At 42.9% G+C, this 24,104-nt stretch overlaps 1 protein-coding gene across 1 annotated transcript in view; it reads right to left on the bottom strand.

The window, feature by feature from the left end:
• Positions 1 to 23,577, bottom strand: part of rad18 (RAD18 E3 ubiquitin protein ligase) — a 29,577-nt gene extending 6,000 nt beyond the window's left edge. Inside the window, exons 1-11 of the mRNA XM_079747374.1 lie at positions 23,416 to 23,577; positions 21,676 to 21,754; positions 20,921 to 20,982; positions 20,630 to 20,700; positions 17,329 to 17,732; positions 17,045 to 17,144; positions 14,728 to 14,915; positions 14,256 to 14,326; positions 14,007 to 14,067; positions 7,804 to 7,923; positions 7,446 to 7,575 (exon numbers count right to left, since the gene is read on the bottom strand). Of these exons, the coding sequence (XP_079603500.1) occupies positions 7,446 to 7,575; positions 7,804 to 7,923; positions 14,007 to 14,067; positions 14,256 to 14,326; positions 14,728 to 14,915; positions 17,045 to 17,144; positions 17,329 to 17,732; positions 20,630 to 20,700; positions 20,921 to 20,982; positions 21,676 to 21,754; positions 23,416 to 23,466 (1,337 nt within the window). The 5' untranslated portion in view covers positions 23,467 to 23,577. The remainder of the gene's footprint in view (positions 1 to 7,445; positions 7,576 to 7,803; positions 7,924 to 14,006; positions 14,068 to 14,255; positions 14,327 to 14,727; positions 14,916 to 17,044; positions 17,145 to 17,328; positions 17,733 to 20,629; positions 20,701 to 20,920; positions 20,983 to 21,675; positions 21,755 to 23,415) is intronic.
• Positions 23,578 to 24,104: the final 527 nt, after the last annotated feature.

Here is a 24,104-nt window from a genome sequence, read left to right as displayed (position 1 = left end):
CACATAAAGCAGGCAGAGTTACGACTGAAACTGGTACCTGAACCGTTCGATCAGAGAGAGTGAAAGAAAATGAAAGAGAAAGCCTGATAACGAGATTCTAAAGTTTGAGACAAAATAAGAACGAAACACAGTGAGAATGAAGCAGGCAAAGACATAACTGGAACTCCAGTTATGTCTTCGCTTAAGTAGTCCACTTACGTGAACTACTTAAGCAAAGTGGCAAGTGTACTTTAGAGACAAAACCCCCTATAGGAAGGCGGTGGGAGAGAAGCCGGCACAGACAAACAGCCGGAGTAGGCCCCTTTTAGTGCTGGCGTCGCTGCCTGGGAGCATGAGTCACCGTTTGAATGCAACAAGGTGAGGCGATATAAATAGACTCATGTCAACTAATCCATCACTGAAGAGGAAGCTCTCAGTCATCTGGCTTGGTTGGTTTCAACTCACGTCCCATCGCTGTCTAATCTGTCTGTTTTCTGTCTGAGGGGAACATCGCATCCAGGGGGTTGTTATTTTAATCTGTACCTGTGTGTGTGTCTGCGTGTGTGTGTGTGTGTGTGTGTGTTGCATTAGAAGGACACAGGGCAATATGTAGCTTGGTCCGATTCATCACACGTTAATCAATTAGTATCTTATTATAATAATAATAATATCTTTGTCTGGCTCAGGTTTCCCTACATCTTAAAGATAGGAGCTAAAAAGTTAATACACAGAGAGAGAGAGAGAGAGAGAGAGAGAGAGAGAGAGAGAGAGAGAGAGAGAGAGAGAGAGAGAGAGAGAGAGAGAGAGAGAGAGAGAGAGAGAGAGAGAGAGAGAGAGGGTCAAGGCCAACTGCCTAAGTCACAAGGCTGGTACATTTCTCCATTCTTGGCTAGAATAATGATGAGCAGGAAGGAAATGGGTGGAAGACCGTGAATATTAAAAAGGTGCATCTAAATCACAGCCATTTGTTCAAAAGGTAAGGCTCTGAAGTCACGCTGGCTGGCTGAAAAATGGAATATAAAAAACCTGAATCTGGTCCAAGTTGTGGCAGCATGTTCTCTTCGCGGCGGAGGAAGCCAGGAGGTGGGCTAAGTGCCTGCAGATGGGTTGGGAGCACTCGGAGCATGAACAAGGAACAGGCATGGAAGCGACCGCTGCAGGTGACGGCTGAAAGGGGGAATTGGGCAGGCCGTTCAGGGGACCGTGATGAGGCCGGGCCATTAGGCGCGCGTGTGTCGCGGGGCATGATCACTCTGCTGAGTGGAGCGATCGTGCTCGGTCGGCGACGGTCGCTGCTGCGAGCCAGAGGGAAGGGACGGGGTAAAGCTGTGGAAATTAAACCAAGTCAGGTCCCGGCGCGCTGAGAGGACCGGGGGGGTCACGCTGGAGACATCTGCACCACGTGTTGATTGTCCCGTCTTATTTGGTTTTCAGTCCTCAACTGATGTCTAGCAGACTGTGTGGCTTTTGCAGCGTCATTACCCACTGAAAACACATACGAGCTAGAAATGCTACACTTTTAAGAACTAGAAAAACAGATTATTCTATGCATTCGCGCACAAAAAAAGTGGATGCTAATATTGACCTTGTAAATCAATGAAGCTCTATCTTGTTTGCCCTTGTGTCACTCGATCGGTTGATTAACGGAGGGGTCGTTAACATCGGAGACGTCACGTGTGCAAATAGAATATGCCCCAGAGATGTCATTTGATTAAGATAACAGTTACGCCGCAATATGGAGAGGGGTCCCGGATGACCACCGCCGATGTGAGACGTTCCACTAGAGCGAGTAACAGAGACGGCCTCAGATACGCTTCTATCCAGCAATAAAACGATAAGCACCGTTGTGACATTTTGCCTAACTGTATCGGCAACAACAGCTCTGGGCGCCGATCATTTGTGGGCCCGAAGGCAGACTGCGGTGAGACTGGCTGCGGTGAGTGGGACGAAGGCGATCATGCTGAGCCTTAGGTTACATATTGTTCTGTCCGGTGACGTGGCCGGTGCAGCCACGTTCCGGCCGAGGGCGAGTCCACTTTGATTAGATCACATGTTCAGCCGCAGAAGCCCGGGGCCATCAGAAGTTCAGGGCGACGCTCCCGCTGCGAACTCCCTCGAAGCCAAACACAAAGGGGATCCTATGTGGGTGGGGAGGCATCTTGAAGGAATACACCAGGAAGGAGTTCATCTCCATCCTACCCTAGAGGAATAGGTTGCAACACTTTTGCTCCCCGAAATGCAATGCATACATTCCTGAAGGTTAAACGTGTATTCTGCAGTGTTGTACTTCTCCAAAGGTTTATAAGGATGGTATACAGAATTCCATAATATACTTTTTTGTGTATCTTCACTGCGAATGCAGCAAACTAACTCTTGAGAGAAGAGAAAAGATAGTACGCGTCTGGTAGCAAGAATCAACAATACGATTTAGTTTTGCAGGCAACTCATCCTGCTGAAAAACTTTCTTTCCCCACTTATGCAGACATGCACTTACGAATGTACTTGGGCACTCTCATTTTGTAAATACTGTCTGTTCGTCACTTGCTTTATTAAATCTAATTCGATGTTATGCCTTTTATGTTGAGACGACCTGTGCTCGCACGCGGCACTGAACCCATCCCCCCCTGACCTGCCGGGTGGTCCTTAAAGCAACTTTAACCTGTCAAAGCCTGCAGAAGAAAAGCATCTCCTCTCATTTGATCCTGGCATACACTGCTGCCTCCCTCCTCTGTGAGTCATCGAGTTGTACAACAAGCCTAGTGCATCTCCACTTGAAATAGTGAGAAGATGGCAACCTTTCAGAGAGCCTTGAGTTGTCTCCCGCGTCAGATGGTGGTGATCAGGAGGAGAAAACAGTACCACTCACTCCCTGTGGTGGATGCCATGTTCCCGAAATACGATCCAGGACATTAAACCCCAAGGGGAATAAAAAACACTCTGTTGTTGATTTAACACGTCCATTAGAACCAGATTAAACCACATTGCTGGCATTCTTAAAAACTGAAGTTACACCATGAAACACAGATCATGTGAGGGACAGAAGTTAACAGTTATGGGGGGCGCAAAGAGACCAAACGCTGTATATTGAAAGACGAAAAAAACTCAAGGGAAAATTTAACGTTATTTGAAAGGTGGGGATTTAGGGGAGCATGACAAAATGACCGGTACCAAGCAACATTCCTAGGGGTTCAAAAAATGGAGAAAATGACCCAATATTTACTTCTGGTCATCTGGGCTACATTGAGACAGTGACTGTACAACATGGGGTACAGGTAATAACATTTCAGCCTTGGTTTGAACCCCTCAAAAAAGGAAGAAAGATATCAATTTTTGTATGTTATTGTACGTTTTTGTACACTTTTGTACACTTTTGAACACTGGAACTGTGGCTGGTTGCTAATCTTCCTGCCTCACATTGAGTGGTTTATCACAGAGTCACAGTGGATTTGTACCTTTGCCTTCTGGACAGAATTATTTGTTTCTCAGTCGCACCGGCGCTGCTGCAGGGATTACTAAAGCTTTGTGCAATCAGTCAGAATAAAACTCAGCCAGACCACTAGATGAGTCCGTGAGTGAGCGTTGACGAGTCAAAATTGGAGCAGTGACAATGTCACAACAATTGCTCAACCCCCCTTCAATTAGCTGGGTCAGAACAAGGAACGCTATCAAGTTTATGAAGCGATAAAAGTTTTGAGGACACATTCTGCTTCAAACTCACTATGATATGCTCAGACCTTGACAACCTTTATTGTCTGTACACTTGACGGCATAAATATAGTAGATCTGAATTTCAAATTTTTGATGAATCAGAAACAAATATATATGAGCGTCTGGCAGCTTCAACGGTTGTTAATTCCGAATTTAAAAACATCCCAACATCATTATAAGACAAATTAGGCGGAAACGAACAGATCGCTGGATATATTATCTTCAAAGCTCAGAGAAGAGATTTCATTTGATGTTTTGACTATCAGATAAAACCCCCCCTAGAGATTAAGGGCAGCCATGGCATGTTTCAAAGGAAGAATAGGATGTCTTGTCACCCAGCCCTATTCACCACTACCTTTGATCATCACACGGGGATTCCGGGCTGGGCCCCCCCCTGTGTTTTAAGAGGCCCTTCCCGGACGTTGGGTCCCCTATCATGGTCCGAGTTCGGGGGACCTTTTGTCTCAAAAGAAAGGGGAATGTACGATATTGCCCCAGGGACTGAGGCAAGATTAAGATTCTGAATGAAACAACCAACATTTATTATAACAGTAAAGAAAATAGGCCTGGTCTCTTTTGGGTAAAAAAGAAACAAAAAAGGTGGTTGCCGAGTTGCAATTAACTATGACCGAACAAGCATATATATAAGTAACCATTTATGGGATACACCTCGTAACAACTCAGGTTCAATTCCGGCCAGCTATATTACATGTTATTCCCTCTTTCTGTCAACCCAATATCCGGCCTCCCTTCACTATCCTGTCCATAAAGGCATGAAAAAAACAGATTAAATATGCATATAAAAAAAGGATAAAATATGCATATAGAAAAAGACTGATTTCTCCACAGGAAATGAAATGTAACTCTGGGAATAATAACAAGAAACTATCTCATGTCCCAGTCGGGCATGAGAATAATTATTTCACATTGGCAATTTGAGGGAACATTCGTATTTTCCCTCAATTAGTGAACAAATAACGGTACTTGGAAGTTGTGGCTTTGCAGATTGATTTCAAATGATGTGATCCGACAGCACTACGCATTGCTGTAGTATTAATGTGAAATAGAAAAACACTGATTCAGCAGCAAATGGGGAAATTATAAAGAGAGTGAAGAGTACATTATTCTATGATTAGTTCATTCCTAATCCTTCACAGTAAAACAAATACATAATATTATAATAAACTCATGTGTAGTGCAGCCGAGTGTGGAACACGCACGATATCTCCTTTACTGCAGCATCATTGAATTTGAAACAATAAACAACCTTGCAGTGATGTTCAGCCAAAGTTAAATTATCCTGACCAAAAAACGAAATGATTCAGCTGATGCATCATGGAGCTACGCTGACCCGCCTAAATATAATATCAACATCATTATCAAATCCGCTGAGAGAGACGCAGCACTAAGCTGGCAATACTGATGGGAAAATATTAATTATTTGACCCAAGTTTCACTACCTTGAATTTATAATTGGAAGGACAATCAAGAGTCAGCAAGGACGCTCTTTTGCATGGAAGAATTATTTTTTAAAAATCCTTTTCAGTTCCAAAACACAACCCGTTTATTTAACTATTCATACTCAAGATAAACCAAAGCTATGGAGGGGGCTATGAAGTGAAGATAAGCTAATGATATGCCTTCTTGCCCAGATGTGCTTGTTATCTTCTGTGTAACACAACATTAAAAAGGCAGTGTCTTGTATTGCATCTAGCAACAGAATTACTGGATTAAATGAAAGACAGAGGTAGGCACTTAGAGAGACCATAAACAAATCTACTTGCAAATTGCACAGCTCAATACAATCTCAATAGCTCAATACAAAAGCGAAGAACAGGGTGCAAGTGGACTTTACGCTTCTACAGATCAAAATTTAATCTGAAATGTTTGTTCGGATGAGTACAGACATTGTAATTGTCGAGGTTTCATTTAAATAGGCAATTCAGGCACACTGTGTACGACATCGCGTAATACAGGTTTATCCTCTGTTGGATAACCACTGGGCGTACTGTGATTCCCCATCAATGTTTATGAGTTTATGGGCGAAGACCATCACAGATTTAACACGCACACACTGATTGGCTTATCCGTGCTAGGAAGGTCAGCCCCATGGGATTCGGTGTAGGCGGCGCGGACCAGAAGCTATCATTATCCATTAAAGAGCTCTACTGAGGAGCTGGCTGGCTGTCTCAAGTGTGATCTGGGGAAGGGCTGGGCTCGAAGGCAATCAGACCCGGCAGGAGACGCGCCATGTTGTCTTGTAATTACACACCAACGTCGGGGCTCATGCTAGGGATTCAAGGCGCACACACCGGCGTCCCTTGTCGCACTTGAAGCTTTACTTCAGGTCAGCGAAGGGGGACTGGGGAAGGAGACTGGAGTCCTATCACCTAGGCTTCGACTTCAAGAGGGAAGAAACTCCAACAAATATGGTGAAATCATGATTTGTTGTGCACTGACCGAGGATGTCTTTGAAATATTGTGCGTGATACTGAAGCCTCAAAGTGTAATATAATGGTAAATTAGCAGAGTCAGGTCATCAAATATTTGGTTGTTTCTTCTATGAGCATGTGGTTGCAGTCCGAATAAGCTTTGGGCGAGAGAGCTTGTAGAGATAAAGTTTCACACAAAAACAAAACCTGGCAAACATTAATGAACATAAAATGAGTTAAAAACAGCCAAAAAAAACGTGCAAAACAAAAACAGCTGCTGGGTTTACAAAGGACCGTTATGCTTTTATGCCAATCTCTACTCGAACACAGTGATTGGAAACAAGAGATGTGGTTCTTGTGGAAGACCACCACAAGCCCCTGAATGCTACTGCTCACGTTGTCAAAGGAAATGCTGGGCAGGTACGTGATCCTGTACACAAATGTGTGCGAGCCATTACCGACTGCTGATCATAGCAGCAATTATATGAACACGGTGAGGAAACGTTCAAAGATGAAACAGTAAATATGCCTCATGGTGTGAGCACATCAAGTATAAATCAAGCCTGCATTGTCAGAAAATAACTCACTCTCTCTCTCTCTAAACACAAAGACTCCATGCAATCAACAACAGACAGCTACCTCCTTCGTACACCGACGGAGGGCATCCTGAGGTCAGATACTACAGAACAACAGCTACAACATTATAACACGCTAGCTGGTGAAAAACAAAAGCACTTTTAAATGAAACATTACTTCAGGTTCTGGTATAAACCAGCGGGCTGTGACGAATGCGGCTCGGAGCTCAGGAAGAAAATCCTCAAAGTTTTGCAATACAAGTTTCGTGCAGTGGGAAAAAAATCACAGTGCACTGCACACATTGTGTTATCATTATTGCGAGAAACATATTGTGGGAGGGTTTCATGGCCTGCACATGGTCAAATGAGTAGAGTCTGCACAAGGATTCAGTCCAAATTCAATGAGGAGGCTGAGACCCTGCTATGCTTCATGGTTGATGCTTCAAGGATGTTGAACCAAACAAGATGTTTATAGGGATTGTTGCTGTTTATGCACACAACAGTTTAAGCAACAATTCTCATGCGTATTATCGAGTTAATACACATGAGAATAGATAGATACACAAAAAAATAACTACTGCCACATTTCAGGGACAACATGTCAAGGAAAAAAAATGAGCAAAACAAGAAGGAAGGCAAAACCAGCAAAACGCACCAATAATTATTCCTTGGCAGCATGCGAATCCAAGGAAAATAATTTCCAGGCGTGCAATAGACGTGGATCAGATAGTGTGCCATCACCGCTGCTCACCTGCTAATCGAAATTACACTGCCAGCAGGACTGACTGAGGCCACATCCTCTGCTGCTGATTGCGGTTCTTCAGATCCGGCTTGCGGCAACGCGATGGACGGATCCTCAGTGGAAGCCTTTGATCCTGAAGCTTAATCAAGTGGGGACCGAAGGTCGGTATATATATAGTGTACATTTCTATAGGATCCAAATGACTAGGATTCATAATGATGGAGGATATAAGCAAACACTGATATACGACCCTGCTCCTACGGTTAAGTAAGAACTGCACAGTGTAATTGAAAACCTCCCCGAGTATATTGGTGTGACATAGCGTTCACGACGTCTTCAACTGAGGATACGAAGGCTCCCTCCTTACCTGTACACTGCGATCTCGCTGCCACATCTCCTTCTGGAACTGCTTCCTGTCTGGGCCGAGTCTTTAAACGATTTCTGACCTGGGAGACGAGGCGGGAGAAGGTCGAGCTGTGTTCCTTTCCTGTAAGACAAATGCAGGCGAGGTTAAGCGCTACGGGGGTCTTAATACACATGTTGGCTCAATTGTTATATACCTTGTATATACAGTACACCTGTAATCCAAAACAAGGCAACAGGATGGACAAAACTCTTCACAGTCCCCCATGATCTAAACAAGAACCAGCTGACAAAAACTATGACTTGCCCCACAGAGATTCAATCTATAAGTCCCTGAGGTTATGAATTAAAAGATCTCTCGCCTTGTCAGCGTAGCTTTTAGAGGGTCTTTACGTGCCTCTTAATGATAGCTTGTTTTTCTATCTTTTAACACGGAAAGTGATTTTCGTGAGGATGTTGACACATTGCAGTCACTTGAATTCATCATATGAAGGGGGCATCGTTCTCCCACTGGAACAGGGCGACAGGGTGCTGTTAGGTGGGGGGGGGGCAGCTTAAAGATGTCCGTCTGCAGCTCACAGCACGGTCATGGATGAACAAAAGGCCGGACACAGACGAATGTGAGAGACTTCTCAAAAGAGACGTGTTGATATTGAGGACTAGAATATACAAATAATACAACATTCAATGCTTTTGAATGTTGGGACTTTTGTAAGAAACGACAACGAACGATACTTACTTGTAAATGAAAACTGAAAGTAAATGCATTCAGTTGTCCGACCTTTGTTATATGGTAATGTAAGCTTGATAGTGGGGTGCCCCGTTTCGGGGGAATATGCTAATGTATTCAGCTTGAGATGCCTGTTATTTATAGCCAGGGAAGAGGAGAGTGATACTCTTGAGTCGTTTTGCTTGAAAGTAGAAATTTGATGGTAAAACATCCAACCAATTAAATTAAATTTGGCATAACACGTGCAGAACATGGCTCATCCAGTTTTTTTGCAGTACAACTTGTCCCAACATACAGACACTACGCCAGCATGATCATTTGACAGATGACTCAAATGTTGACATTTCTGTATATGCAATCCAATTACCATACATTATTTCTCAGCAGCAGTGTCTTTGCCTTTCTTCGTCCCCTCTACTGGATTGAAGAGCAAGCTTTTCGAGTCTTCTGTTTCTGATTTCATCAGGATAAACTTTTGACCTGAACAGGAGTACTCATCTACCTCAGCAGGTCCAGCTTGACTGTCCATAACCCAATAACCACAGGCTTACGCTAGGCTAAATCGAGTCATGTTCGTCTCCCATACTCTTATCTGATCTATGTATTCCTTGCAGATGTACGGGGATGTATTGCGTTCTTTATAATAAAATGTAAAATGATGCAGTATGATATGCAATGTTTGTCTTTTTTTCAATCCAAGTTGAAGGAAAGTAGTGACGAGCAACACACTGGATGACGTGTTGTCTATCCGATATAACACGGCACTTTAAAAAAATCTTTAACCCTATTCAACTTCTTCACTGAAAGAAAAAAGGACAGACAGAACTCAAGGTCAGGGAAAATAAAACATTGACCATAAAAGGCAACAGTTGAAATAATGAAATTCATTATTCGATACTAATTTCCGACAGGAAAAAGAAAAATCATTAAGCACTTTAGCACTTCAGTCTATTGAAAAAACCTAACCGGTTGCTCTGCTGTGTTTATAGGGTTAGAGGACTAAAAACAGCTAGGCTTACAGGTAACACAGCAACACACAAATCCTCAGCATAATAGACCAACATAATGTGCCAACATCATGGACACTGTGGTAGGATCTTGTGTGTATGTGAAGTATGACTTTGTGGAGTTTCTGCTGACTGATTTGGTTAATTTCACGTTGGCAGTTTCTTGATGGGAAACCACTCAGGTATAAAATGCAGGGCATTACGTATTTCATTGCATACAGAACTTAATAATTTTGCTTTAGGGATAACATTTTATCCCCCGACTGTCGCAGACATACAATCAAGTTGCAGACTTGTATAGATTATGAGCTTTCAGCAGAGGAAAGCCAGATTGATCATTAAAAATAAAACATGGACTAATTATATGGCTCCCAAAAACAGGGCTTTGTTAAGACATTTTTTTAACCTTCCAATAAGTGACATGGGTGAGAGGAAATGAATCATTGACTCGCTAAGATAGCCTTGTGGCGCAGGGCATTCTTGCGACTCTCCTGTTTACAGAAGTAAATTGAGTTAAGGTGAGCTTAGGTGAGCTCTCTCTTCGGTAACATGGTATTCATTAGCTCTCCATGCCATTCACATTCTCTAGTGGGATCTGTTCATGTCAATCATAGGAACGCATTGCATGTGCCGCATTTGTTTTTCAATTGGAAAATTGGTTTATTACTTTATCATTTAATATTAACATTTATTAGACGGTCCTGACCGTTTTCTCTCCAGCGCCGGTGAAACAAACTGTCTGGTCAAATGAATATTTTGACATGATGAGGTTCTGACCTTGCCGCGGTCACACGCCTTTCATAAATACTGGGGTTTAGACGGCCGTAACCCATGCACTGCAAATACCAGACTTTCAACAATAAATAATACATCCAGGAATGTATTAAACACCAATGGCTCAGCGTTCATTATTATAACTGGCAAGTGCAAGAGAGCAGGTTAATTATATATATTTATTGAAACAAGTGTTAAATAGCTCCATACTTTGAAAGCAACCACTGATAAAGCATGTTGGGTCAGTGATGTGTTTCTCCAAGTCCCTCTGCTCAGAGTAAACAGAAAACACGTTATCAGGTATCACGTTCCCACTTTATCCAATCAGAAGACAGAATTCCATAAAGAGGCGTCCCTCCCTGTGTGTTCACAGCCAGGAAGCAGGATCTCTAAAAATGTCTGTAGAAAAGAAAGCTGCCAGGATACAGAGAGAGGAGTCATGCAATAACTGCATTTATGGTAACGTGGGGAGGCGGGCGGGGAATCCTAACTGCAAAAGCAGATAGGAAGTTTGCCAAAACGACAACATTACGTACAGCTCATTTCACTGTCAGCAATGATCAAATGGCCAAACAGAATAATAACAGCCCAGCTCAAAAACTTCAGGAGCCATGAAATGTCTGATGTCACTTTTTACATCACGCAACTTGTTTTCTCAGTGTATTGAATTTTGACTACACTGGTACACCAATGAGGTGTACCAGTGTGCACAGCTGTCACATTTGAGCCTGTTTGAGTTCACAACAATGACCAGGCCAGAGTAAGACGAGACAACCCATCTCAGGAAACTGTCAGTCAAACAATGCAACCAACCAGTCAACCAAACTGAAATACACCTCTGTCGAAGGCTGCCTGGGAAATACTAAAAGATACGTTAGTTGTAAGTACATGTGCAACACATAACCCGATCAATGTGCAGGCTCCAGGCGGAACAAATGTAATAGACAGGGTTTAACTGTGTAAAGGCGCAACTCAATTTGAGGGTTATCATTTCATTAAAAAAAAACAGATCAACTGGGATTAGATGCATTAGAATCTTTTGCAACAGGCTACATTAGTCAAAAGATTATAAACTTGAGTTTTTCCTCAAATGTAATCTGTGTCAACCAGATGGCAATTAGGCTGTGAGAACTCTTCATTGATAAAACCAGCGGGGTGTGCTCCTTTGTCACCGGAGACACACAGTAGTAGTATCCGAGTGCGTAGTAAGTCAAAGTGACAACTCGACTGGGCTATCTGGACTAACACAAGTGCCAGCCAGTTCGGCAGCCCAAAAAAAAAAATCTGTCACCATTAACAGATTTTTTTTTAATATTTGCAGTAAACAGCAAGAGATGCCAAACAAACACCTACTTGACAAGAATGGCCTTGTATACTATAGGAGCTGTGAGTGAAGCGCACGCTTGGGGAATGGCTAGCCTCCATACATCAGCTCTCATCACATATAACATAACTTATAGGAAAACCAGAGGCTGCCTCCTGATTCAATCCTCCTCCATCACAACATGCTAACTACGTTGTTCATGTTTTCTTATGTTTTGTGGAGATTTACAAGTAGATAAATGAGCACACCAATAGAGGTAGCACACAGCTTGGTATCCTATACTTTTGCGTCTGGGCCAAGCCTGAGACAGCGAATGGATTGAGTCGTTGCCCGGTTACAATGGCGATGCCCTGCACGCTGAAAGAGACAAGGACCTATTCACAATGAGGAATGGCTGGGTGGTGAGTGGGACCTAAGGAACGGGAAAACTCATTCTGCCTCTGGCATCTTGGTGGGCTTATCTTCAGGCTTGCATCTGTTTGCAGGCGTATGAAAAGTCAATGCCCTTCATAGCTCCGGCTGCAATTAAATTTGGAGTAATAATGATTGCCAAGTTAGAAAATGAGTGCAAGGATTCAGAATATGGGAATTATGAAACCAAACATTTCAAATTGGATGATTAAATTGAACTATTATATATTATACTACTATTATATCTATAGAACTAAACCACAGACTTGGCTATGAGTTGGTAACTACTTGAATGCAGCAGATAACCGCTTCCATCATAATGTTAGGAACAACATTCTTATCAGAGGAATTGCAATCGTTGACCTTGTAATGTTGCTTTCTCCTTTCATTTTATTTTTTATGCACCAGGCCATAACCTTTTTTTTTTGGGCTCCTTCAGTTATAAACCTGGAGGTTAATAACTGAAGGTGTCTCACGTCTGGAGCCCGAAGTTTTTCCTTTAACAGCAAGCAGACTCAGAAATGTCAACCACCTGTGGAGTCAAACCAGACAGCCTTCAGGGCTCCTCTTCCATGCATTCCTCCGATACACAAGGCACATTAAAGATCCTAAACACTTGTCAAGATTTCCTGTGTGAAGCTGGTCATTCACCTCCCTGTTATCTAGTCATATGAAATGCTCTTTTGTTTGTTTTTTAAATGAATTTCATAATCTAAGGAGGAAGTGGGGCTCAGGGAGGAAGGATCTTAGAATCACAGACTTTGAAGAAAAGGATATCCTCGACTTCGGATAGAAGAAATATGCTAGGTTCACAAAGTGAAACTTCTGAAGTATGATCCAATATTTAATGTTTGTTACAGCCTTCCTAACGGAAAAGGGGCCCCATTCGAGTAGCAAAAGATTCAGCATTACGTTTTGACCAGGTAAAGCCACTCACCCACGCTAACACGTAGCTTCATATTTAGCCCCTCTTGTGTGCTCTAGTGCCACAGAGTGAGTCATCCGCATTTTCCCCTGATAAATCACAGACAGCATCGGGCTGTCTATTTATAGATCTCTCCGTCCTGCCATCTTTTACGCACCTTTTCTTCACTCACGCTCACTTTTACAGTGGCTCGCCAGCTCTCTAACAAGCTTCTCCTCCAGTTTTATGAATGGGAGTGAAATGTCATGGACGCCCTGCCACACCCCTGTCCTCTATTCTGAAGACCACAAGAAAACAACAACAATAGAAAATCCAACCCAGGACATTGGAATTCACGGCGGAAACCGTCACTAAAGGACAACATACCGTGTGCGTGTGTGATATTTAATTAGCCCCTGGGCTCTGAACAACCGAAGGTCACCTTGCCAACAATCCTTTCCTTTACAGCGTTATTGCCACTCAATCACAGGCATCCATAAGAAGGGATTATAACGCGGCCTCACCCGCCTCGCCTCTATTTGTGGTGGCAGTGCGTCAACCCACACGTACACAGTGTGGTTAAGTGGTGTTTCCATTTAACGGAAGGCCGTGCATACCAAATACAGTGGGTTTGACAAAGTGTTGTCATGGGTACCATGTGGCTGAGCTCTCCCTTTTCGGAAACTTTTTCGGGGCCGTCGGCTAACGCAGACACACACCGACAATATGAATGAGTGATTAGCCAGGCGCTTGCTACAGATGGGCTGTATTCAGTTCGGTCCATTAAGCTGTGGCCATTATCGCTATAGCAAGAACAAAAATGATAAAAAACAATCTGAATAGCCCAAAAGCTGTCAATTTATAAAATGAGACATCTGCAGTAAGTCAGACCTCTGCTCCAAATCTCTACACTAGTCAGATACTTTCGGATTAAGTTGCCCGCAAAAATCTCATCTTCTCACAGAATCTGAAGCACACAGCTGGTTGCGTGGGAAAGCAGCCAAACAAAGAGACAACGGTGGCATGGGAAACGTGTTGTTGAACTCTCATCACTTACTGTAACTAGAATGCACCTCGTCGATCTCCACCTCAGACTGATACTTCGAGAAGACCAAGACCTGAAAACAGATCCAAAAGGACAAAATAGATTACATCACATTACCCAAAGACACTGAGCAGTAATGTTAGGGCTGTCATGTGATTAATATGAATAATCATTAGGGGATCATGGAGGCCTCTGAAAGGACGAAAGAAAACGAGATTGTGGTTTGAAATGCCAAGGGAACAGTAAGTTGTGAGCACACACAGGCTTGGCCGTTCCCTGCAGCTGATTCCTCATCTTCTCATTGGCCTCCACTTCTTTGGCGATCTCCTCAACTGTGAAAAGAAGATGGATAGATCTTTATGGGCAGCCAGATAATCTTCCGTTCACACTCCCAACACCGCTCTCACCAAATCCAAAAGCTTTTGGCTATTTCTGCCACCGCACAGGAAATTGGGCATCCCTGGAGACGTCAATAACCCCAAGATCATGGAAAACCAATAACGCATAAAGATCAAACAGAAGATGATCGTCTGAATACATGAAACTCTGCATGTGCCAACGTATATGAATGTTGAATAAATGATACGTATTCAATGTGAACATTGACCACAGTTAAGCAGTCCCAGCAGAAACAGCTGCCCTGCATAAAAGACAGTAACGTGTACGTACACGCGCGCACACACACACACACACACACACACACACACACACACACACACACACACACACACACCTGATTTGGGACTCAGGGAGTCGCACTGGGCGTTGTAGACGTGCACAAAGTCCTGGTGCCTCCTGACTAGATGGTCCCGGGGGCCCTGTGTGGGCAGGTGGCAGTCCCGGAGCCTTCTCCTCAGGTCCTGCAGCGACAGCAGGTGGTACACCAGCTTACCCATCGGCTTCCTGTTGGCCACCAGCGAGCTGCAAGGCAGGAGGGGGGACACGCCATTTCAACTCGTGGATGGATCAATACGGACAGATATAAAGGACTCCTACTGGCTGATGTGTAAAGCTCCCGTCCAACACACCACAGACAATCTGCTGCCAACGATAAATCATAGAGGCCCTTATCTTTGATCACAATCCAGGACATATTTATCTACATCTGGCTTGCTTTATCGTCTTGGTCTACGTCCAAAAGTATATGCTTGGCATGTTTTAATTAAAAGGCCCGTTATTAGCCCCTATGGGTTTGTACTTTTGCTTGCGTAACCCATAATGACCCAACCATTTTTGATTGATTTCGCCGGCTTCCTTTGCCTGCCATTTATAAATGATTCGCCAATCAATCAGATTATAATTATTCATTAGTAATTAGCATGTCGAACAGCTGTGTGTTCTGTTGAATGTATGCAACTGTACGCCGTCTACTTTGTGTGTCATGTTGTTTAATAACCAAGCGTATTTAAACAGAAGTAAAAGTCAAACCCCATCGTCGATTCCTACCCTGTCCGCTGCTCTACAGAAAATTCTGAAACGCTACAAGAACCTCGATGACCTTAGATGTGATCTCAGATCAAGGTTACTTCGTGGCTACTTCTCGACCGTACAAAGGAATCAAACGCTATAATTAAGTATTAGTATGGGCCGGGAGGGCCATAAGGAGGAGCGGCACTACAGCACAACGATAAAGATGTCAACAATTAACCTTTAGCTCACAGGGGCCATGTCTGCTTAGTGTAATGATGGGCTATTGAAGGCTTGGAGCCATTTAGCCAGCCCTTGTCAGCAAGGGGTTCAGTGTAGCAGCCAGACACTCTAACGACAGCAATACACGCTTAATACCAAGTAGGATTACCGCTTGCCTCTTATCATTGGCCACATCAGCATCACATGCAAAGGGGTTTTGTGTGGTTGACTGTAATCATTATCTCTGCATTTGTGCTTGTCTCGTTCTCTGTGGACGCCGTGTGCAACGTCTGGTAATGGTTAGCTTTTTTTCCGCTTGCTCATCCAAGAAGACAACACGGGAGACGCGGTAGGCATACTTAAAAGCAGGGTGCCTCAAAGTTGGAAAAAAAAATGTATCCATGCCCTGTAGTGAGATGGTTTGCATCGGTGTCATAAATCAACGTCGCCGGCCACAGATTACCAACGCAATGCAGTCATGCAAATATGCCCAGGCATTAAATGGACCACCCCGATTAATCACCCAGGAAAGCCTTTTATTAACGGGCTCTTGCACAGACAATTCCGTACAAGGGTTTATTGGCCGCACATGCAGAGCGGGTGCTCAGGCTATTAGTTAGGATCCCTGTCCTACCCCCTTCACCAGGAGGGCATTGTCAAATATTAGGGCTGTCTGATACTTTTAAATGACTGAGCATCAGAAAACGTGTATATTTGTTAGCAAATTACTTTTCTACATACGTTTTCCTTCTAAAAAAGCATGCTGAACCCAGGAGAAATAGAATTAGAATTAAGAGAAAGTCGAATTACAATAGGGAATAAGAATCAGCTCCTCCATAGTAATGCGGCGGATTTAAAAACCAAGCCTTGAGCTTCATTTTTAATAAATTCAACATTGCATCGATTTATTTGTTATAAAAAAAGACCAGCCGTTTGCAGTGCTCCGTCTGCTGAGAACAGGAGCTCCCCAGTGTGCGGGAGAAACTTTCCGACAAGTAAACATTACGTGTCAAGAGTAGCGTCAGAATCGTTTCATACAATCGCTGCAGACAGCTGTTACCAAGTCTGCCACTCCACAGCAGCAATATCGGACCCCTGGCCTTGTTCTGCAGGCTGACACGACGCCGCTATTTATACTTGATGTGACATACAACGCACACGTTGCACCTCTTATCATGCAGCACGACGGCTTACTCATTTACTCCGGTTGAACTGTTACGACCACCGGCCATCAAGTGTGACTTTACGGTCGTTCTACCGACTACGGTTGAGCGCACGATACCCGCCGTGGCTTTGGCCCTCCGGGTGGGCAGGCTTCTGCCTCTTCCTTCCACTCCGGCAGTCCATTAAAGAAGCCTAAGCAAACAGCTTAGCAGGGGGCACGTGGGCCTGCTTTTAGCCACGGTTTATTTTCAGCTCACCTCCTCAGGCTCTCCTTCTTCTCCCCGCGGGTCAGGCAGGAGTCCAGATGCTTGTTGATCATCTGCTGGGGGATACCCACCGAGCACACGGGGCAATCAACTGGAACAGACAACCAGAAGAGTGGACGCTTTGCACGACACCGATCAAAGTGTTGTGAGGTGGAATCATTTATTTTGATGAAAAAATAAGTCACACTCTAAACCTCTAAAGCAGCAGTATAGAATCACCCTTTAATTGATTTGATAAGCAACAAAATGGGGAATGTCACAAAATCGATGTTCACCTTTGATCACCGGCTTCACATCCTCTTCTGCTGCCAAGGAAGAGGCGGTGGGTGCTTGAGCGACCGAAGATGAAACCTCCATCCTTTTCGTCACCTCCAACCCAATGTCTTCCTCCTTAAGCTCTTCCTTTATCGCCACTCCAAGAGAAGTGTTTGTTAAGGGGAGCTCTGCTTGACTCGAGGCCCGGGCGAGTCTGGCCCGTATTCTCGTGCGGGAGACGCGAGGAGCGCTTGCTCCTTGTTGGGTGGTCGTAGAGGGGGACGCTTTGAGTCCCTTCTGGAAGAAATGACTCAGGATGGAACCGTCCCTTGCCGGGCCCCTGGCCCTGGGAGTTCTGCATCTTAGGGCTGAGGTTGGGGGCGATTGCGGCGGCGAGTCAAAGCTTACTTTTGACAGCTCCAGGCTGGAATAACAATGAGAGGGTCGGAAACGTTAGAGCATCTGGGGTGGGGTGGAGGGGGGAGCCGCTAGGGGACGGAGATGAGACCCTGGTAAGGAACACTTTAGCATACAGACAGACACGGGCTCTGGCAAAACACGCGGACTGTAAAGAGACTCTGTCATGAGGAAAAAAACAAGGCATCCATCATTGAAACGGCATAATCTAGTCCGAGGAACACAGGCATTCATAATGATGCATTGGTATCATTAGAGATGGACTTGGGGAAAGAAAAACTTAAGAGGAGGAAAAATGAAAGACAAGCCAATAAGTTGTACTGACTGAGCTTCTTGACATTCAGCTCCAAATGCTAAATTATCTCCCAGAGCACGAAAGAATAGGCAAGTTGGCCACAATCTTTGGAAAAATGTGGAAAGAAAAGAAATCATTCGGGCCATTACCGGGCTATAAAATGGAGCCAATGGGGTGTGAGTTGCTCTGCTTTCCACGGTGAATTCTGCTTTATAAGTGTCCTACTCTCTGCTCATTAGAGCTCCACACATCGACACCGACATTAAGTCCCAGTGGGACAAATCAAGGTGGAAAACAAACAAAATAAGGTCCTGAGACCCTGAGGTGATTCATCCCAATCACTGCATGGGCTCGAGTCAGGACGACACTTTTGTAATAGGGTTCAGTTATTATTGCCAGGCGATATATTTCAGTTTGTGGAGAAGACTTATTAAGTTTTCCCTAAATAAGAAATTGCCTTTCCACTGTTTAACCAGACTAATGGGTAAATCCATATCATAAAAAAAGCCTAAACCTGTGTAAAATGCCGATACTGGCTCATAAGCCTAAATGTTTCAATTGGATATGGATTTTCTTTTAAAATTGTTAAGCCATAATGGAACACTTTTTCTTTAAACTGCAATTCAAAAATAGAGGACAGTTAGAACATTTCTTAGAACTCAACACTTTAGGGTAGGGTAGGACACTGTGTGTGTAGTGTGTAGCACCACCTGCCAGTTGGCGGGAGAACACTCACCACGCACTGGCTATCGCATGTGAGAGGTGAGGAATGAGGAAACTATCCAATTAGAAACTGGGGGATGATTAGGGGATAAAGTTGGTACAAGAGACAGGTGGGTGTTTAGCAAGCACAAAGGGGTGAGAACCCCTCCTCTTGCGCTGCGTGTCAAGGGATATTTAATGACTACGGGGGAGTCCTGAATAACCAGACCAAATCCTACATCTCACTGAACTTTATAACTAAGAACGCTAATAATCCTAACCCTATGTTAAAATGTAAAATAATGTGAAATATATCAACTTTTAGCAACTAATTAAAGAATTGTTATCAACCCTGCGATCATCAAAAAGAAAGGCAAATCGATCTTTAGATAAAACTATACCGCAGCCATAAATTAATAATTTTGCCTTATCTCATTTCTGTGAAACATTAGTCACTAGTTGGTTCACACAATGGAGAGTAGACACAATGATTGTGTACACTTTTGTAGACAAATTTCTGAATGGAACTGTGTAACTGATTTTTTTAACTGATTTTCTTTTTGTGTAATTATGTAATCATAATTACATACTGCCTCACTAAAGAGGGCGCTTTGTATATTACAAACGGACAGAAGATTAAAGGGATGTGGCAACAGAATTACTGTACTTCACCATAATAATGATTATACATAATGAAGTTCACTCATTATTATAACAATGGTAAGAAAACGTATTAAAACGGTGCTCGTATATCGAGTAGTAACTTAACAATGGGTATTACGATACCACTGCACTCAGCTGTTACTCGCTTCCTTCAAGATCAGCCATAAATAAAAACGACATTCCCGAGGAAATCCAAAGCAGATGGAGATGGGCTTCGTGTCTAACAGAAACGCTCCGATGTTATTGGCAGGTGGGTGTGGGGGGGGGAGGAAGTGGCGAGATTGATCATCCACTAAACAAGAAGTCAACTTAATGAAAGGTGCCCTCACGGACTAAGTCCCTCCGCCTCTCTGTCTCGCTTCGAGACAACAGGAAATTAAAAAAAACGACGAGAGGGGCGAGCGCAAACATAAGCCACTCAGGTTTGGACACTGATGACAATCAGAGACACTTGTTGTTGTTGTTGTTGTAGTCTTTGGGAAATCGTTAAGTTGTTGACAAAAGTAAAGTGTGCTATGAAGTCCTTTTTCTTTTTTTCAAAAGACCGAAACAATGCTACTCAAACTGAGCAGATTAAGCATAATGACAACACACACAACAGATTCGAGACAATTGGACCTGTTTTCTAGGCTCCAACACTGCGGATAATTGCCTCTTATTTATAACATATTGCCAAGGTTGTGCAAACAATTAAAGCACAATTTATTTTATAAGACCATTAAACAAAAATCATATTCTGAAAATGCCCATCTACCATTTTTATGCACCAGAAAACGATTTTGCTCTATCACAGCAAAAGAAAAAAAGCAGAAAAATGAAGACATATAGTTTAACCTCTATAAAACAAAAACCTCACAGGCCTAAGTTGATGAAAATAAAATCCAGATTTGATTTATGGCAAATCCACTGTTCTCCTCGTAGGCAAATGCAAAAAAATGTTTGGGGCGTAGCTCAGCCCTTACCCTTTTCCCCAAAGACAAATTCTGCTTGGGTCAACAACAACAGCCACTAAAAGCACACAAAGCAAGGATGAGAAAGTTATCTATCCACTTTAAATACTGTGGGAATGTTCACCTGCTAGTTTGAATGCTCTAATAAATATATATTCGGGACATCATGGTTGTATAGCACTTTAAGCATTTACGTTACACTTTGCAACACAGCTTGGGGAGAAAATCAAAATGTTTTAAAATTACATTTTGTATGCAAGAGTTTATGGTAATACAAAAGCACTGTCGTGTTACCTGGTCGATTGGAAGCTTGTGACAAGGTCATCCAATATGCGGTTGTTCCTAAGGTCCTGCTCCGTTGTAGACTAGAAAATGAGCACAAGAAAGGAATTAACTCGATATAAACACGAACATCAACCTCATGTACCTGAGGTTGAAACTAATTTAGAAGAGATGATGCCTTGTTCATTACACATTGGTGCCACAGAGAAACATCAGTGGATTGATGAAGCAAAATCTCAATGAATGTGTGCCTAAAATAGGAGGCCTCTTCCAGAGCTGAGTGCACACACAAGCCATACTTACTGAATTGCAAACTGGGCATTGCAACTTGTAGGATAGAAATTTTCTGATGCACAAGGAACAAACTGAAATAAGAATTGGAAAGATATTACTAATTGCCGTTTCCATTTAGGCAACCTCAAAGAGAGAAAACGATGAATCAAACAGCATCCTACTCAGTGTAGAGAAGTCATTTTATGAAATTAAATTGATACAGCCACTCTCATATTAAATCACGGCATGATGAAACTGTGCTGGAGCCTACATACATAATTTGAGAGAGATTGATTCTTTGTCCATTTCTAAAAACATACGTCCGGTATTGATTACAATCAAAGAAAACAATGGCTGCATGGAGGCCGCTTCCGTGCATTGACTCTGATCCTGCTGGCTATTCAAAACCGACATAGACAATACTCTGAGGCTACGTGTTATGCCTATTGTTAGTTAGTGAGTTTGCTTTGTCCAAGGAAAGAATAAAAACACAAGCATAAAGTAATTACAAAACTAACGGCGATATAATGAGCTACTGGACAATCGCTTCTGATAACTACTCCTCACCCCTCAATAAATGGAGGCTTTGCTTCCTTAAAAGTTAGTTATTTCAGAAATGCCTTTTTAGGATCTTTGAGGGATTGAGGGAAGCCTAGTCCATTGGCCCCTGAAGCCGGTGCAGCAGTCTAAGCAAATGCTATTTCCTTGCGAAAACAAAGCCTTTCTCAGAGATCTCTCCCTGCCTGTCAAGGGGAAGAGCGCTGTTTAACTACTTTGATACTTACAATTATGAGAGCATTTTGTCATCATTGCAATGCTGACAAAATCAAAGCAAATGGGACATCGGAGCAGGGTATCAACATTCTGGTGGGAAAAAGATAACACTGGTCAGTCCCCTATGCCAATATCAAAGTCAACAAGTGTGAACGTCACACACCGGGCCATGGACTTAATTTGAGATGAACAGCTGCTGATATCACAGTCGAGGCATTGCTTATATTGGATGGGTCATGTGTTGGATGATTCATTTTATTGAGGAAGTGAACTACTGGGCTGTTAGAGTGTTCGGTTAAATAAAGGCTTGTGAAGGGAAATTGCTGTCAAATTGATTATTTATGCTTGAAATATAACACCTTTTTCATTAAGTATTACTTAATGAAATTACTATTTATGTTGGGGTTAGTTTGGGAGTTGGAAGCCTCTTTGTTCTATCTCTGCATTTAAGGTTTGATGGATGGTTAGACTATTATAAATGAGACTGGATAGAGTTATAGATGGATATAGGCCGTCTGCTGCGATTGGAAAAATATTTTGTTAAAGTTAGCCAAATTAAATGTTAATGACCTGGATGCTGAGTGCTTTCATACATAATGGTCTCATACAACACTTTTAAGTGGTGTAGTGACAATTAAAATACCTTATACTTATGTTGGATTTGTCCAACATAGCCTTTGTACGCTTTAGGGTAATTATTTAAAAGTATTTGGCTTGTTGAATCGAACTCACTGCCGCTTGTTTACCACATTCTTTGCCTGCGATAGTTGATATTCGTTGTATGTCATGATTTTATACTGTTGTAGTCCAAGAATCGGCTTAGCTCAGGCGGTAAGTAGGGCAGTTGTCTTGTAACTGAATGGTTGCTAGTTCGATACCCAGCTCCTCCTAGCTGAGTGTTGATGTGTCCCAAGACACTTAACCCTAGCTGCTCCTGATGTGCTGGCTGTAGCCTTGCATGGTTGACTCTGCCGCCGGTGTGTCAATGTGTGTATTAACCGATGTAAGTCGCTGCGGATAAAAGCGTCTGCTAAATGCCCTAGAAAAGAATTAATTCATTAACAAATATTGTCAAATACATTATACATTTTTTTAATCTAGTCACAAGTTATTTCCCCATCATGCAAACTAACTAAATACTAAAAAACTAAAATGTAACTTATTCATTTTAATAGCAAGATATTTTTGACGTAAAAAATATAAACTGGACTCTGTGTGAACACTGGGATAGCACCTTAAATACGCAGAAATGACTGTGATCCAAACTGTATTGGTTCCAACAATAAAAGGCGAGGATCTAGGTCGTGTAACATCTCCTTCTGCTATGCTATGGGATTTAAGGATGGAGCCAATTCTGCAGACCTACTTTGTTCAACAATATTGAATTCCCACTGAGTAATGATGAAGGCAGCGTTGTTATCATATATTCTTTGTTTTATTCAGAATACATTTATATCAGACTGAACTCAAACTACGTTGATGCCATACCGGTGTTTTGCTTTTGGGGGGCGAATTTATATCACAACATCTGGGCAGCTGGAAACTATAAAGTTACTGCTGCCGTACTCAACGTTAGTAGACATAATCTGTGATTGTCTAAATCTGTGGTTATGCCTAAAAACTGTGATTTACACACTTCGTTCACAACTCAAAGCTCGCCTCTTGTCCTAAAATCCTCTAGCCAGCCCTCACATTTAAAACCATAACAATTAGCCTAGCATGCAGGAGCTACCTCCGGATGTCCAACTCACTTTTAAACATGTTAAACTGGGTGGTAAATCCGCTTCGTTTTGGAGTGCCATGGTCGGCCCCCGCTTATTCCTCCCAAACACAGGTTCGGTATGCTTTATAGCGTTAGGAGCCGCTCCCGAACTGCGGTAGTATCTTTGTCCGTCTAGCGGCGACGAAACTGCCGCGCTTGATTACGTCACTCACACACACACACGCACAGTCCTTCCCGCAAACGACAGTGTGCGTACACGCCGAAGGAAGCTGGTCATGATGTGTTCATTGGTCCTCGGTCGCCAGACTTCCGAGTCGGAAGTCGAAAGTGTTTTTTTTAGACCACAAACCACTTGTCACTGGACGCTATGTGTGTATGGCAGCATTAACCCTTCGCTGTTAATCTCTTAAATCACGATATACAGGAAATGCGAAACAAAAACGAATACACATCCATCATGCAACTTCATATCTGTGGGAATGCACAGGGTCACATGCACGCCCTTTACAGTTTCAAACAATTCATAAACATGCTATTTCATCGGTTTTGTTATTGCACGTGTGCTGGTTGCTTGATCGAAATAGCTATTGGTTATTTCGGGGTATATTCTGTAGCTGTTCAGTGTTTGGTGCTGCCACTATAGGAACTCATTAAACATTTAATTCTCATCAAGTGTAAATAATTATTATTGTGTAGCATATATTATTCTTCCGTTAG

This window comes from Pollachius pollachius, assembly GCF_949987615.1.
Source record: "Pollachius pollachius genome assembly, chromosome: 12".
NCBI classification, from domain to species: domain Eukaryota; kingdom Metazoa; phylum Chordata; class Actinopteri; order Gadiformes; family Gadidae; genus Pollachius; species Pollachius pollachius.
Note: the sequence above shows the minus strand (reverse complement) of the source record. Positions and strands in the feature narration are given on the sequence as shown.